At 47.8% G+C, this 17,772-nt stretch overlaps 1 protein-coding gene across 13 annotated transcripts in view; it reads right to left on the bottom strand.

The window, feature by feature from the left end:
* LOC145504408 (BEN domain-containing protein 5) overlaps positions 1-17,772 on the bottom strand; it is a 1,377,102-nt gene that overhangs the window by 227,922 nt on the left and 1,131,408 nt on the right. For 5 of the 13 annotated variants that reach the window (XM_081485140.1, XM_081485141.1, XM_081485152.1 and 2 more), the window contains 2 exons: positions 8,588-8,736; positions 2,819-3,032 (listed from right to left, as the gene is read on the bottom strand). The exons of the other annotated variants lie outside the window; for them this stretch is intronic. In XM_081485140.1, coding sequence (XP_081341266.1) covers positions 2,819-3,032; positions 8,588-8,736 — 363 coding nt within the window. The remainder of the gene's footprint in view (positions 1-2,818; positions 3,033-8,587; positions 8,737-17,772) is intronic. 13 annotated transcript variants of the gene reach the window in all.

Genomic DNA, 17,772 nt, shown 5'->3' with positions numbered 1-17,772 from the left:
CCTTAGTATCGGGGACCAAATCAGCTACAAAGAACATCATCTGCATGGGGTCCAAAGCACATACAAAATGTCTCTGGGTCCACTGGGAAGCCAGGGCAAGGGCTATGATCCTGCCTTTTACACAGGGACACATCAAGCCTCTACCTGGTACGAGCACTGCACAGGGCCTGGGGAAACAAAATTAAACAGAACTGAGATCAGCTTAGAGTTAAGGCAAAGCAGAGCTGGGGCTCAACCCCAAGCTTTTGATATTTCTTTCCAATCTCTGCTTTCCATCGCCTTGCACTGGGAGCAGTTGGGAGGGGCCTGAAAGCTGAAAAGCACTGAACGATCGTGAATTTCAATGATATGACCATCACGAAGTCATGCCAGGCCCATGGGGCAGCTCAGCAAAGAATGGAAACTTGTTTTCACACTTCAGACATAACTATAACCCAAGCTATCGGCCAAGCAGCCTTCTTAACCATCTGAGAGGTAAGTTTTCAGCTGAGGACATTGGACATGGAGGGAAAGTGGTTCACAAGAAACCGTGTGAAGAGTCCATCAGGGGATGGGCCTGCAGGTCTCAGAGTGGTGTCTGTTCAGCTCTCACTGACTGAGCTACCAGTGTGTCAGGCCCTGTACGAGGCAAGGAAGACATGGAGGTGAGTTTGACACGGTCACACTAGTGCTTGAGGCAGACACATGGCAGATGACTTGATACCATGGCGTGACAGTGATAGGGCAGTCGGGTCACTGGGAAGCACCAGGGACCTGCTGAGTCACATTCCAACAAGTGTAACCAAGTCAGAGGTCGGCCACCCCTCGGGGAGGCAGGGCTGTGTCCCCAGGAAAGCCTCTTTTTCAGGGCGACCTCCTAAATTAGGCTCTACCATTTCAGACAGTGGGCAGACTACAGGTTACCTCAGCTTGTCTAAAACTAAGTGTCTGCCTAAATCAATTAATCATGCATCAGCCATCCAGGGAGGCAGCTGAGCTTCAGAACAAACCCCAGATCAGAGTCAGCCAGGTGGGCTTCAATCCAGGCTCTGAAACCTCGTAGCCACGACTTCCAGTCGGTCACCTAATCTCTCTATGTCTTGACATCTGGACCTCCAAAATACACCCTACAACTGGCCGATTTCCTCTGTCTCTACTGCTCTGACCTCAGTCTGTGGCACCACTGCCTCAGCCTCCCGACTGGCCTCCCATTCAGTCCCTCCCACTGAAGACTCCGTATCATCTTTCTTCTGCAAGAAGAGTAAGTCAATCCACTCATCACAGGCTTCAAGGCCCAAGACCATCCCTTGCCCACCACCCTGGCCTCAGTCTCCCGCACTCATGACTCTGCAGCTGCCTGGGGCTTCTTCACCCCTTGAGCATGCTGGCCTTTGAACCTGTTATTTATTCTGCCTCTTTCACGCCCCTTCAGAATCACACAGGACTGCCTCCTCCACATCCAGTTCCCAGCTCGAAACCACCTCTTCGAACAGGTCTTCTCCACCCACCACAGATAACACAGCTACTGTCTCACTCAGATATACGTCACAGCCTTTCATCTATACCTGAAATTATCTGATTTGTTCGTGGACATATTTGTTGTCTGCTCCACAACCTGGCACAAGGCCTGTTTGGAATGCACATGCTGACTGGTTGAGTCTTACTTTCTTCATCAAAACCTGGCAGCTGGACACTTAGAGACTAGAGGTTAGGAATATAGCATCTGAAGCCAGCCCTCCTGGCTAGGACTCCTGGCTCTAGTCCTAAAACTGTGTCATCTGGGCAAGTTACTTAACATCACGGTCTCCAGTTACCACATCAAAAACAGGGATAATAGTAGCAGCCAACAGAAGGGAGAGTTATGTGTTATGAAGATTAAATGAGTTAATATATGTAAAAGAATTTTTAATATAGAATCATAAAAAAACAAGGACCTGAAATATCGTAAGTGTGCAGAATAATTAGCAATTTTTATATTCTCTCTGCTCCCGTGTACTTTCCTGTCTCTGTAATTTGCATTATCTGTACTGTAACTAGCTTTTCTGTGTTCACCTTTCCCATGAGACTCTGAGCTCCTTGCAGATGGAGACTGTGTCTTAGCCCTTTCTAAGTCCTTCATACACAGTACAGTCTGGTAAAGAATAAGAGCTTAGTGAACAGATGGAGAACAGGTGAGAGAGACAGAAGAGAGAAAGAAGGAAGAGGAAAGAGAGAGGAGAAAGGAAGGCAGGAGGGAAGGAAAATGAGAGTCCAGGTTAGAGCCCTACCTCTACCTTTGGGGAAACAAACGGGCAAAGAGACTCCCTGTCTCCTTGTCTTCCCTCCAAACCCTCCCAAACCCCAGTCGAGCGACCCTCGGCTGGTCTTCATCTCGCTAAGTGCTCCAGGCACAATGCTAGCACCCCTAGGAGCTGGTGTCCTCGCCTCGACCTTCACGCACTCTACACAGCAGCCTCCTCTCCCAGCCCCACACCTCTGTCCCAAGTGCCTCTCTTTAAACATCTGCGTCCCCAAGTCTGGTGAGGCCCACTTCAGTGACCCACTTCCCAGGGACCCTCCCTGATTTTCCAGCTAGGGGTCTCCTGCCCTCCTGAGAACCCCCTTCTGTCCCTCTCGCCTGCGAGCTCCTGGAACTGCACTTGTGTCTACAGCTCATTTGCCCTGTTAAATGTGAGCTCTCCCAGGACCAGGTCCGTCTCCGCTCCTGTGTTCCTGTGTCCAGGCCAGGGCCTAGCACGGGGAGGCTTCAGCAGGTGTGCTGAGCTGAAACGTGCCCCGTACATTCCTGACAGAGTTGAGGGCGGGATCTCGGTCACCACGTCTCCAGTGCAGGACTCACCTCTGACGATGCTTAGTTTGTGAGGCGAGAGGGGTGGCTTAGGGACTGCATCTTTCTTTTTTTTTGTGGCAACTCCTGTGACGCTTCTGTTCTTCAGAACATCTGTTCCCCAAATCATGACTGCCAAGTTCTTTGTGTACTTGGAATCTCCTTGGGTGACTTGTAGCTGGTGCCATTTCTCCTCATCAACCCAAATCCCGCTTCCCAGATGGACCTGAAAGGGGTAAGAACACAAGCGAGCACCTGTTTAGTCGGACAGGATGGTAGCGGGAAGCTTTTCCTGCCCTTTAAAAGACACTGCTGCACCACTACAAGAGATCTGCTCCATAAATACTAATTACCTTTCTTTCAGGGAAATAATAATACTCATTTACTGAACACCTGTAATGTGCCAGGCCTTATGCTAGTGCTTTATATCCACTCTCTCAGATCTTCACAGCCACCCTGGAAGGAAGAAGGTGTTGGGACACTGTTTTCATTTCAGGTAGAAAAACCAGGTTGGGAGAGGTGCAGCCACTTTTGAAAAGTCACTCAACTATGAAGTTGTCGAGTGGATTTGTGTTGCCTGGGTGGGGCTCCCTAGGTGACTCCAGGGTACAGCGGGGTGTGGCAGCCACGGCCGCTGGAGTGGGCAGGGAGACTGCCCAGGTCCTGCCACGAGCAGAGTGTGTGTCCATGTTCTTTCTGTCTCTGGCTTCAGTTTTCGGGAACTGAGCAGGGAGAGTTAGATTTCAGCTAAGTTCCTTCTGGCTCAGAAAACCTATGATTTTAACAAATTAAACACAACCACTGTGTCCCTGGTCTGATTCTGATGGCACACAGAACAAAACACAACCTTCTGCTCCTTATAAGGGAAGCGCTCAGAAAGTTTCAGAGTCGAGTCCATAAACGCAGATGTCCCAGAATAATCTAGCAAGGAGCTTTGAGGTTTCCTTTTCCTTTCTGGCTCTTTTAACAACGTAAAAACCATTTGCTGATGTTAATCATTTAAAAATGAAGTTCTGACTTTGACCTTGCCATTCATGCTGCGTTTCTACTGAGTCCACGGAGGGTGGACGTGGCCTCTATGGGGACAGTGGGAGAGGCAGCCACTGATGAGTTGAATTTTCTGAGGGGACTGGAAAGTCCCTGCCAAGGTCCTTGTCTTCAGAGACTGTCAGTTGTGGACCTCGCATGGTCAGGAGATATCCTGGGAGAATCCTGGTCTGAGAGACAGCATTCACACACCCAGACTGACGGCGGACTGGCAGGATTCAGGTTTCAGATACCTGAAGAGCCCTCTACTGAAGATCAACTTGGAAAGCACAGTGGGCATGCACAGATGGGCAGACAGGTCAGCCAGCAACACTTCTTCCTTCACCAATTACTGGCATTTTCAGACCATCAACAAGAAAAAATAGAGCAACACAGCCCACCCACGAATGTCAGTAGGTAAACAATCTAACATTGCCACATCCAACTTCACTTCCTTTTGCTCAAAAGATCATTCAGACCTCTGCAGGCACCGTATCAGATAACCAGGTCCACCTGGCCTCCCTGTGCTGCAAACCTCAGTGCTGCAACTCTGCTCACACAGCTCAGGAAGATAAGCAGCCCTGGAGGGAGGTGTGTTGGCCTGGGGCTGCTGGGCAACATCCACCCAAGGTCGAGTCTGGCCTTTTCTCTGCAGCCTGAACTGCAGGTGGGCAGTCTGTGTACCAGATCAGGCCTGCTGGCGACTAGCTCCCTCCTGCTCCCTGCTGGACCCCAAGTCACCTCCCTGGATGACTCTCTGTGGCTACCCACGCAAGCTTCCTGAGATAGGAGAAAACAAGGGATGCGAATTAGATTAAACACTGAAACAGAAACCCTTGCAGATGGAGGGCAACTTCGATTTTCCAAAGATCTCTGCTCTTTTCTACTCAAGCCTTGTTTTGCTACAACCTTTCAATTTATTGTTCTTTAAAGAGAGGTGGTAGTCATCGTGGTCAATGTTCTTCTACAAGAGAAAGGGGACACTAATATTTTTTTGAGTAGCCATTATGAACTAGGTATTGTACTCTTAATTTAGTTATAAACATAATGACCTTAAGAGAGGGAAATAGGTAGAAATATTTACAGACAGGGACAGAGATTCAGCAGGACTGATTAGTTTTCCTAAGACATACTATCAGAAAATTTTGGAATCAAGGTTCAACTCTAAATTCGTATGACCCTGCAGCCCACACTCTCTTGGCTTCCTGCTGCTGCCAGTGTCATGGTGGTGCTGACGTGGTGGAAACACAGCAGATTTATGTTCATCTGGCTTTCCTCCTGAGCTTCCCTCTGCACCTGCCCGGCCACTTTGCTGGCCAGCACCCACTGTGGGTCACACCGCAGTCAGGGAAACCTGGAGAAAAGCCACTGGCTGGCCTTCCTGTCCCCAATCCCTGCCCCGACCAACCCACACTGTAAACACTGCCAGATCAATTCCCTAAAACACAGCTTTCCTTCTTTGACTAGATGACTTCCGCAGTCTTTCAACTGTGTTTTTATGTTAACCCTCTGCAATATTGAATGGCCCCCTGTTTTCTGTCGCATCAAATGCAACGTCCTCAGTCAATGTTAAAGGTCCTCTAGAATCCTGTTTCCATTCAACCTGTTAAGCATAACATGTCCACCACTCAATGATGCCCCTAAACTCCCTCATTTCCTCCTTATTCCAGTGTCTGGTGACAGAAAAAGGATAGGTTCTAGAGTCTCCTTTCTGTGTGAATCCAAGCCCTTCTACCTACCAGCTGGATATCTTGGGCTAGTCACTTTACCTCTCTGAGCCTTTCTTTTCTCAGCTGTACCAGAGGCAGATCACCACCTGAATAAAGAGCTATTATGAAGATAAATGAGATAACATGAGGACAATATCAGGAGGGTAGCACACAACCCGAAACTGTTACTTTTGCTGCCTTCTTTCCCCCATCTGTGTCTCTGTTCATGCCTCTCCCCCCACCCAGGGATGAAAGCCTTCCCTTACATCTCCTTAAGCCTGATAGTCTTTTAAACCCCAGCCTCCAATGAAAGAAAACCTCCTTCACTACTCTTGGGCTAAGTTCTATCCACTCTGAATTTCTAACTTACTAAGAGCCCTCACTACCTTCGCAGTCCATCTCCATGGGGAGAGGTTCAGGCTTTGCCTCTTTCGTCCCCTACAAAGTGGTCCAGACTAGTCTGAACACAAAGCTGTAAGAAACTGATGCACATATTTAATATGTCTTAATGGCACTAGCCTTCAGTTCAGATGAGCTGCTGTTCCTTGAAGAGGAAAATATTTTCTGACATGCACTCGAGTACAAGGCCAGCTACGCAGCACAGAAAGAAACAGCCCTGAGTAATACTGATCACAGGAGCAGGCTGGGGCATTCGGGACAAGGGTTCCTGAGGTCAACAGAGCTCAGGGTCACCTGGAGCAATGCCCCGCTTTCAAGGATGCAGCAGAACAGACTGGAAAGAGTGCTAGCCTGAGAGCCAGGTGACCTGGCTTCTAGTTCTTGCCTGCCTCTGCTCTGGTGTACAGCTGTAGACGAGCCCCTCCTCTGGATGTATTTCCCCATCAATCCTGTGTATAAATTAGACTATTTAAATTTTGATGGTCTTTGAAGCTTTACGATTCAATGAGTTTTTGAAATAAAATATCTTAAGACAAAGAAAAGAGATGCGCTTGAGCCAAATCAGAAAGTAACTTTTATGGCAAGCCCTTATTCACATAAACCACAGTTCACTATTGCACCAAAATGTTAGCCTTAAAGCTTTCAAGGGAGGTTATTAAAAATAAGGCATCTGGTAGGATGGGACTTGATCAAAGAATGCCTTTGTGAAATGTTTTGGAGGACAAAACTAGTTTCCTACTAGGAAACGGATCTCATTCCCATGCTCTGGGCATCACAGAGATCGAGGCAGAAAGAAGGAAGGGTCTGAAATGACAGCAGAGCCAAGAATAATAATGACTACTCCGGGGATGTGGGGGATTGCTGTTCTAGCAAGCTGCCGTGCATTTCCAGGATGTGTGCTTCCTTCCCCTCCCTTAATCAATTCCTTTGACTATAAATTGGTGGAAACAAAAGCCAGTTAGTTTTATAGCAACATATTGGCCATAATCAATGATAAAACAAACTTGGCACTTTCAAGACAGGCTGTGCAGCTTGAGTATGAAAAAATCAAATGACACTTGAGAGACACAATTTCCTGGAGGGAAAATGATCCTTTCAAAAGAGACCCTCACAATGCCCAGAAACTGTCCACCAATCTTTAAAGCAAGAGAGAAACAGATTTCTCTTAGAAGCTACTTTAAGAAAAAGTCTGTAGTCATTCCACTATGTGATCGTGCCTAAAAAGAAATCAACGAAGACAGAAAAGTCTTTTCTTCATCTCTAATTGCTGAAGGTTCACCAAAGTTAGATACACAGTTTAAGTCATTTTTGATGACTATGTAGAGCATTAATCTGATCCTACCTGGCACAGCTAGAGACGCTGAGGCCCAGAGAAGGGAAGCCCCCACTCAGAGTCACACAGGTAAGACAAAGAGTTAAGCTTAAACTCAGGCTCCGGGCTGCCTACTTCCACTCTGTCATGCCACCTCTTCCCTGCAAAGTAGATTCTTAAAGCCTGTAGGTTGCAGCAAGGCAGGGCAGAACAGGCCTATGGTCTGACCCATCAGTTCTGCCTCTGCAGGGGAGGAAGTGCTCTGAGGGAGCAGAGGGCACATGGATAGAAAGAGGAGGGCAGCATATCCAAGGGAGCCCTGAAGACCAACAAGTTTCATTTCCTTGGCTTGACGATGCTTGCTTTGGCTCAGCCTGGCCAGCTGGAGGGATGTATCTGGAGAAACACAAATAAAACAACCTTTCCTTTCTCATCAACCCACTGGGGAACGATACTGGATAAACAGAGACCTTTTGAAGCATAAGGCAAGAAAAACAGACTGACAGATGAGTCTCTGGGGAGAAGGAGAGGTGATGTCTATAATGCATGCCATGGTGGCAAAGACTATTACAGTAAAACTGAATATGACCAGTGCCTAGACAAAGAGAGCCAGTATATTTCCTCCAAGATGAATTCATTTGGATGTAGGAAGAATATTAGAAGTCGTCTCCTTGCCCTGCTGCTATGTCATATATATGTAATTTTAAGACTTCCAAAGGCTATTCCAGTACTTTTCATCCTGCACTAATATAACTACTAATAGTGCTTAAGTTTTCTTTCATAACTTTTTTTTCAAGAGTCTTACAAAAAAAATCTGAGGAGTTATATGTGGTCCTAGGACTGTGGACTAACCAAGCTGAATGTACAACTTGAAAGCAGCTTAGGGGTAAGGAGCGTGTCCCATTCACCTCTGTATCCCCGGGATTTAGGGTTAGGGTAGAACTTACAACACAAAGGTACTTTGCAAACAATGAATGAATAACTACTCAGTCTCAGCCATATCTGTAAATCAGATATCTCATCTTGAGATCACCTTATACATTTTATGCATCTGGTTGCATCAGATTATCATTTTAAATTATCTTTCTCACTATTGAGCTATTTTTAAATGTCAGTTTAGTTTTACAGTTGCTTTGGCCCAATATTTACCAAAAAAAGGAGAAAAAGTCCTAGTAAAGCTCTACTGATTACAGCATATGGATTCTGGAAGCAGTCACAGGGCTAGGCCTGAAGGCCAAGCGGTCGCTGTATGTCGGGAAGCTCCCACCATACCCTCCACCTTTGCACTGACTAACCAACACTTGTAGGGAATGGAGAGTGAGCTTGAAACACTACCTTGCCATTGTCTAGGATATACTTGTCCATGACAGGTGCAGGAGCGGGGTAATAGGACGACGTATTTGCTTCCTCACTGAAAGTGCTCCGTAACTCCGGCTCGGGCTCGAGACATTCTGATTTTACTTTTTCCAAGTCAATGGCGGGACCTAGGCAGTTAAGAAAAGAGATCTGTCTAGAACTCCAAGGAAAATCAAAGGCAAATATTTTAACTATGCATCTGTCAGCACATAGTGGCACACACAAAAAAATATGCTGGCTTATTTTTGTCCATTGGACTACACTTAAACCCCAGCTTGAAAATAATATGAGGTATGAATATCACAAGGGAAAAGGTGGAAGACAAGAATGGACTAGACTCTAATTAAACATGAATGAGCAGTCTTCTAGGGTGTCACTGTCTGAATGAAAATGCAAGGGATTCAACTTCCTGCAGGGGAACCAGGTCCTTTTAAGACTGGGGTGGAGACAGGGTAGCAATGACTACAGTATGAAAACTGTGTATTCGCCAAAACCCCATCTCTGCAGCCTACATGAAGTAGGCCACAGCAGAAGATAGGAAAGCAGGGGGAGAAATGCAAAGGCCTCTCCCGCCCAAGACCTAGTATCTAGACAGGCGCATTTCAACCAAGAAATTAAAGTACAATACAGATTAAGCCCCTGATCACCTGAACTGGCAGCTATCCTGATTTTTATTTTAATGCAATCAACACAAATTATGTACTGTTTAAACAGTAAAAGGCAGGAGATAAATGGTGGTGGTTTCTAAGGAGGACTTTTTTTTTCCTCCATTAGCTTTTTAAAATCACCTGTTGTGTCTTGATTACCAAAGAGCAGAAAAACAGGGTAAGGCCGAATAACTTGATTAACTTTTATAGGCGAGCAAATCCAAAGGCCAACGGAGAGTTTTGGCATTCTGGAAATTCTCCCTATGCAAGTATTTCAGGAGTTAACTGGGATCAGAAATTCAGCTACTTCCAAGGCTGGTCCCCAAGACTGTGGACGTAACTTAAGTCACCAGTGAGTTTCATGGTCCAGCCTTTCCTTGTTCTTACCATGTGGGCCGCTTGGTATGGAGCCGTTTGTGTGCCAAAGCCCTCACCAACAACCTGACTGCAATTTACTGTGCTAAGCTGCCATACCATCGGCTTTGGCTGGTGGTGAGGAAGGCATTGGTGATTTTGTTACAAAAATTCCTCACGATAGGGCTTCTTAGGCCAATAAAACCATTTCTGAGTTGCTGGTAGCTGCACGACAGATCTCTGAAGTCTCCAACAATGTAGGTGCACATGTGTGTGCTCAGTGCATGAGTGCGTGCTCGGTCACTTTAGTCGTGTCTGACTCTGTGCGACCCTATGGACCCTATAGTCCACTAGACTCCTCTGTCCATGGGATTCTCCCGGCAAGAATACTGGAGTGGTTGCCATGCCCTCCTCCAAGGGATCTTCCCGACCCAGGGATCAAACCCACGTCTCTAGTCTCCTGCACTGGCAGGCGAGTTCTTTACCACTAGTGGCACCTGAGAAGCTCAACAACGTGTGAACACACAAAGCTGAATGCAGCAAGCCTGGGGAGCGGCACAGAGCTAACTGAAAAGCAGGGCTCATCTTTGGAGACCGAGTTTAGGTCTTATTCCTAGTTTGGCTATATTTTAATTGTGTGACCACAGGTGAGTGAATTGTGGATGCACAAGCAGTCAGAGGGAGGGACTGATAGCACGTCACCATCCTAGGAGCATCTCCCAATTCTGTGTGACCTACTCAAGAGCTGGGCCTAAGGCTTTCTCTTCTTTGTCCCCAGTCCCTGGCATGAGGAGGTGTTCTCTGACTGTTTGCTAAATGAACAAAAGAATGACAAGAATGAATGAGTAACTCGAAAGTTTCAGAAGCAGATGCCATAGTTCCTACTCTCTTTGTATGAGATCTTGGTTGTATTTCTGAGATATAAGCAAACTCAAGTGGAGCATTTAATCTTTTCTTAGGTCAGGGAAGAAGCAATTACTTTGGCTTTCCCCAAAGGGCATGGCTGAGTTGGCACCTGAGGTCTCTTCCTGCTCTGACATTCAGCAGCAAGATAAAGGAATGGAGCCATGCAGCCAATGGAACACAGGTCATCTTAGGAAAAAGATAGTGTCCCTCCTCTAAAGCCTCCTTTTCCTTCTATGAGAGGAAGATGGTGGACAAGAGAACGAACCCATCTAAGCTCTGACTTCAGTCTAGTTCTCGTCCATTTATCTCCACAACAGCTGCCAAAGAAATCTACTCACAACCAGATCTTTCCTGGCTTGGGCTCCCACTACCCTCAAAATTAAGCTGTGTACCATAGCCTCCTTAAGACCCCAAATATAACCAGGTTCTTCTTGATCTCTGGTGCTCAATTCCTGCTTGCCCCAGATGTTGTCCCCCAGGTGCTGTGTTGTCCCAAGCTTCTGAGCCTTTGGACGTGCTACTGTTTTGGCCTTGAATGCCATCTCATCTGCCTGTCAAGTCTCTGGTCAGACTGCAGAACAGAGCTTAGGGGTTTCCTTCGTGAGGCCTTGCTCTGATCACTACCAGGTAGGGGGTCTCTAAATCATAAATACTTCCAGCAAATTATATTTGGTATCATCTACCAATCTCTCTGCTGTCCGCATCAAACTGTGAAGCTCTTCAAGGGTAAAGTTTTACTCTCTTGGTAATCTTGGCACCTAGGGCAATGTCTGGCACGGTGCAGGCTCTCAGTAAATTCTTCATAACATGAGAGGAGAGAGAGAGTGGTGGGCAAGAAAGAGACTTAAATGGGCTGAGGCAGAGATTCTGAAATAAAGCCCTGCTGCTGAGTGGAGGTGCCTGGGGTGGATGGGATGTTTACAGGTATTTGTTCTCAAATACCTGTAACCTTTTTGCACCATAGGAAGTAGAAGTTAGGGCTGTAAAATGGAAACTGGAAACATCTAGCCAGGGGAATGGACAGTTCAGATGGCTACACAGGGACACATAAAGAGCAGGAGCTGAGAGCAAAGAGTCATCTCTCTGGCCCCACCCTCACTGGTCCTCTCTTCGAAGGCAGCCTCTGCTCCCTCATGGCCTGCCTAGCCAGGTCCCTGGGACTCCCTCCTCCCCTGGTAACAGTTAGCTGCACTCATCTATTTCTCTCTCTGCCGCCACCACGAGACTGTGAGGCCTGAGGGCAGACAGAGACTGTGTCTTTTTATATTAGAGACCCGGGCTCAGCACAGTGCCTGGTTCCAATTCAATCGTCAACGGGTAATTTTACACATCAATAATTACTTAACCTTTCTGACTCCTGTTGCCTCATCCTGAAAGGAGGAATGACAACAGTGACTTAGCTAGGCTGCAGTGTAAAGGAGTTAACCTCATATATGTAATGATTCACACAGACTCTGGCACAGAGTGGGTGCTCAGTAAACGGTGGCTCACCACCCCCATACCCACCCCCACTCCTGACCCATGCGGGGGTCAAATTTGGGTGCTCAAGTTAGTCGCTGCTAATCCCTGGGAACCAGGGCCCTGCTGGTCCTCTTTTGCCCCAAGTCCTTGGCACGAGCCTGGCCCAGAGCAGGTGTTCAGGCTCTCATGGCACACACACCCACACGAGGCTCCCCTCTGCCAGTTTGCTCAGGGACCAACAGAGTTTCATCGAATGCTGAGCCAGCCTATTGTAATGGGATCTTCTGGCGCCCAAGCTCTCAAGGAACTCTATTTCCTAACATCCCGGATCAGCACATTTAATACCGGGTGACTGCCAGGGATTAGCACTGCTCTCTGCCACTGCCTCCTCTGGCATTGTATACAGAAGGACCTGGTGTCTCAGCAAGGAGGAGACCAACGAAAGGCTCCTCCTGGAAGCGGTTCGTCAGGAGACCCGGGTGTGAATCCTGAGACACGCCTCCTTCACCTCTCTGTGCCTCAGCTTTCCTACCTGCAAAATGGGGAGTGCCAATAAGCCACCAGAGGGTGAGGCTCAGACACAGGCTCAGAAAATGGCAGATGAATGAAGGGATGAATCAATCAATAAAGCGGCGTGTTTAGTAGTACAGAATCAGAAAGAAAAGGAACAAAAAGCATGTGGTTTCTTCCCAGAGAGGAGGGAGGGCCTCTAGTGCTTTTAATTTAAAAGGGGGAGAAAAACACTTCACTGCAAATTTTAGTCGGCTCCACTATGATGCTGGCAATTTACATCTCATTACAACAAACGCTTCAGATTGCTGTTTTGCTTTTAAAAATTTCTGAGGCATTGTTCTCCTTCAAACACATGTGACCAAATTAGCCACGATAATAAGCACTTGTGCTAAGAGACGGCACTGCACGATCTGGTGCAGATATTTTAAGTAACAAAGCAACTTTTTTTCACTTTGTGGGAAGAGTAGGAATCAAAAAAAATAAAAGCCTTTTGATCCACTTCAGGTTTATTTTGGAGAAAATATACCTTCCACGGAAAGAAACCTCTCAGCTGGGTAAAAAAAAAAAAAAGCTTTTGAAAGAGTATAAAAGACAGTGCTTGTCTTTTCATTCAGTCATTCATGAGCCCATTCATCACACAGTCCCTGACTGCATACCAAGATCGAGCCCTGGAACAGGCACTGGGGACCCGGAGACAAATGCAGCATGCCCCAATTCTGGAGACGTTGAGGATATAACACGTGAAACTCTCATTACACTGCATACAAAGAGCTGTGAGTTGATGGACAAACACTGGATTCAATGCTAGAAAAACTGGTGCAAATCCTGGGTCTATTATTTCCTTTACCTTTTTAAGCCCCAGAGGCCTTTCCCATAAAATGGGAATTGTGGCACACAGTAAGGGGCTTGGTAAATGTTTGCTGGCACAACAGATAAATGAAACTATAACATTCTCTATTCTTGTCTAGCTTAACTGGACTAACACCATTCTTTCTGAAAATCTTTGTAAGAAGCTGATGCTTATGTTCCATTTGCGTGTTCAGTCATGTCCGACTGTTTGCTGCAACTCCTCTGTCCACAGACAGGAGGTTTAAAAATCACCCATTTATTCAAAATATGTATGTTTGGACACTAAAAATCAATTCTGACTTCTGTTGAAACAAAAAGGCTAATAATATTAGATTTTCTCTTAAAAAGTATTAAAGTCTTCCATTTATTCCTGCAAATGAACAGGCTTTTCTCTGCTATTGGTATAATTCTAGTTTCTTCCTAAATATAAAGTGAATGAAAAAATCAAATCAAAATCCTTAAAGCATATGCCTACTTTGGTGGCCTCGAGGTACACTGGGTTTGTCAAAAAAGGTGACTCTACTTGTGGAAAAGGAGCCGAGCATGGGAAGAGCTAGCAGCAATGAAGGAGATGCACAGAGGCCTTGGAAATAGATGGGAGATGGCCCACAGCTGGGCAGGTGGATCTCCTCTCTCAGAAGGCATCGGCCACTCTCACCTGTTGCCACAGCTATGCATATAGTTCTTAGCCCCGTCGCACTTCCAGTGAGGGCAGGGACAAACCTGGTCTCATTCCTTCAGTGAGAATCTATTAGGCACCCACTAAGTGCCAGCCCTGAGCTACATAGCTTCAAACGATGTGCTGTCCAGTAGTGGAAAGAGACAGATCACAGACCATTAATACCGTCCTGACAAGGGTAAGGATAAAGACTTGGGAATAGAAGCAAAGGAGGAGGCGCTACACCTGGAGGAGACTAGGAAGGCTTCAGAAGGACAGTCACAAACTTCTGGGCTGGGGTTTGGAGCTGGCCGCACGGGTTGGAGTAGGGTAGTCATTGTCACACGGGGAAGGCAAGTGGCACATTATGGGGGCTCACTGATGGACTAGGATGTGGGCAGCGTCATGATCTGCACAGGTTTGCAGAGAGATTCCCATGGGCTCAGGGACCCTGGAAGGCCTTAGGGAAGAGGGGAGCTCCAACTGGAACTTGAGATAAGGTCGAGGGAAGATGGCAGGATGGTCAGGCAAGGCGATGGGATCACTGTCAGCAGTGGCTTCTTGGGGTCCTTCCCCTGACCCTCCCCATTTTCTGAGGGCTCTCTGTGGGTGAGGGTTGGAGTAGGCTTTGCTAGGCAGAGGCAGGAGAGGCCATTCTAGCCCTAAAGACTGGATTGGGCAAGACCCCTGCAGCTCATGCAGATGCCCACCCCCACCTCCCCCGCCCCCCCGCCGCCAACAGAGGGGCTGGTCCCTTGGGGAGTCAAAGCTCTAGAGCGGAAGAGCTGGAATGGACCCAGAGAGCCCCCTCTCTATGGGGCAGAAGCCCAGCAAGACAGGGGTGGCAGGAGCGGGCCCAGGTCCCCAGTCATGGTGGTCAAGGTATTTTACCCACACTGGGGAACTGTAGCGGCCTGTTTCAAAGGACATATTTGCTTCTCCCTGAAAAGGAAAGGTGACTGACACCTACTGAACATCTTTATTAGTTGTTGTAGCTGTTGTTTAGGCGCTGTCATGTATGACTCTTTGCGATCCCATGGACTGTAGCCCGTCAGGCTCCTCTGTCCATGGGATTTCCCAGGCAGGAATACTGGAGTCGGTTGTCATTTCCTTCTCCAGGGGATCTTCCCAACCCAGGGATTGAATCCATGTCTTCTGCACTGGCGGGCAGATTTTTTACTGCTGAGCCACCAGGGAAGCCAATTTTACATCAAAATAACTATTTTTTTTTTTAAATCTTTTAATCTTGACACCCCAGTATCAAGTTATTATTTGTTTACTATCTTCTGGGTTAGGATGGAAACTCTGAGGTCAGCCACCGTCCTGATCACGGCTGTATCCCAGCAACCAGCACAATGTCCCTGGCACACAACGAATACTCATCAAACATGTGTTGAATGAAAGAAGTTAATTCTTAGTAATTTGCTGAAAGTAAAAAAAAAAAATTCAGGGTTGCTAGACCCCAAAGTCTTGCTCTTACCACAGCCCTACACGCCTTCAGCTAACTGTGGTTTTCAGGCTGCACAGGCTTCTCACGTCATGTCCACCTTGTGGGACCCGTAGTGCATCTCTGACCTTCTTTCGCCTTCCTAGGGTGTCGGTGAAGAATTCCACAATTGAGCAGGGGGTGCAGTGGGGAGGGAGTGAGTCACCAGGATTCATCTCACCTCTAGGAGCTCTGAGCCTGTCCTCTGCCAGCTGGTGGTCAAAGCTGGGCTGGGTCTTCATCTGTGGTCCTGCCACTTCCCACCCAGCCCAACTGTCTGTTGGCAGCATTCCAAATGGCAAGGATATACACAACAGCATGGGTCTGTCCTGTCAGACAGGCACTGAAGGCCCCCACACACGTGCTGAATGCACGCGGAATGGCCTCTGGTTCTGGACCAGAACAAGCTGGGTGTGAAGACTGAGGGGTTGTGGTACGAAGGAGTGGGGTAAGAGGCACAAAGGCTGCCCTCAGATTCCCGAAGGGCTGCCGTGGGGCACAGCGAGCACCCGAGGGCAGGAGTTAGGGGAGGTGGCGTTTCCTCATGGTGGTGCTGACATCTCCCAAACAAGTCAATCCATGACTCTGGCCTTGTTGGTTCTCTCCTTCAGGCCATGAGCTGTTCTAGAGCAGGAACTAAACGGGATTTGTCTTTGCTAAATGTGGGTTGATTGAGTTGCTTGGTTTTAAGATCCGATTTCAGAATAGCAGGACAGTCCAGGGCCCTCCTTCCTCTTTCTCCCTAGAGTTCACTTTTCTGGGGCAGTGGGGAGGGGGCTGAGGGATAGCTCCAGGCTGTCCCTCTGTCCCTGAAGCCCATGACCAAAGGTGCAACTCTGAGGTTGAGGGGCTGCACCCCAGGCCTCCCCCGAGGGAAGGAGCCCCTGTGTACACCTGTGTAAGGGCTGGGGCAGCTCTAGGGGCTCTCACCTGCCTTTGCAGCCTTGGCTGTCCCTCCTACCTACCTCTCCTCTATGTAGTCTGGTCAGGGGTGACTTGTGGTTCCTGAATAAGCCAGCCTCTCTCATAACTCCAAATCTTTATCAGTATCTCCTGTTGTCTGAGACATTCATTTCCTCTCTCCGAGCCCGCGTCCTCATCCGATGATCCTATCTACTGCTGAGGTGGTTTTCTCTACGAAAAGCAGCTAGTATCAGGCCCAAAGCAGGTGTTCACAGGGGCCAGCCCTTGCCTGGAAGGAGAGCTCTCTCACCTCCGTTTCCTCGGACTGGCAAAGCCAGCAGAAAACAAGCCTGCCACACAGCCACACTGAAGCCCATGACCAACGGGCAAAGCCCTGTTTTAAGTGAGAAGCACATTTCCTGTTCTGGCAATGGAGAGGAGCCCAGTGACTCGTGCGTGTTCCCGCTCCCCAAGCAGGCACAAAGGGACAGCCTGGAGCTATCCCTCAGCCCCCTCCCCACTGCGCCAGAAAAGTGAACTCTAGGGAGAAAGAGGAAGGGGGGCCCTGGACTGTCCTGCTACTCTGAAATCGGATCTTCAAACAACCTAGGATGAACTGTGGCTAATGCTGATCCCGTCAAGAGTGCAAAAAGTCCTTCAAAGGGGAAGATGGCCCATATCTTTAAGAGAAACAATTCTAGTTCTCATTGCTACACCTTTTCCTGCCGCCCAGGGTGAGGAGGCACAGGACACAGTAGTTTGGGCCCCAGCCCACCAGTATCCAAGGCAGAGGCAGGTTGTGGACCTCCTGGGTCCTGGGAACATGAAAACCTGACCTGATGGGCCATCTCCCACTTATCCTCTTAGTCCTTTCTCAAAGGCCAACTTTTGTGAGCACTCCCGTGTATTGGTGAGAGTGAACTGAAGCCTGAAGGAAATGGACAAGAGCTCTGAGATGAACAAGCCCTGGGAGGAGTGCTGTTGACAAAGAGAAAATTGAAGAATCAAGGGGGTCCAAAGGAGTGCTTGAGGACTGGAGACAGGAAGATGGAATTCTGCCCTGGAAAAGTGGGTGGAGGGAGAATTCAATACACTATATACCAGCAAGCCTGCAATCAAGTCTAGGCGTAGCTATAAAACAGAGAATTCAAATGTGATTTCTGAGGACTTACAAGGGAAAGTAGCAATCCCCAGGAGACATTGGGAGACCTGGATTGACCAAAGATTAAGATAAGCCAAGACAACCACATCTGTGCTCTGTTGTAGGATAATGAGTGCCTATGGTGTGCCAAGCATTGTGAACAATTATCTCATGTGCAAACTCAAATGATACTACATTATTAATGTTGGACTCACTGAGCACTTACTATGTGCCAGCCCCTGGGCA

This window comes from Giraffa tippelskirchi, chromosome 5 (genome assembly GCF_054371585.1).
Source record: "Giraffa tippelskirchi isolate mGirTip1 chromosome 5, T2T-mGirTip1v1.2.pri, whole genome shotgun sequence".
Classification (NCBI taxonomy): Eukaryota; Metazoa; Chordata; class Mammalia; order Artiodactyla; family Giraffidae; genus Giraffa; species Giraffa tippelskirchi.
Note: the sequence above shows the minus strand (reverse complement) of the source record. Positions and strands in the feature narration are given on the sequence as shown.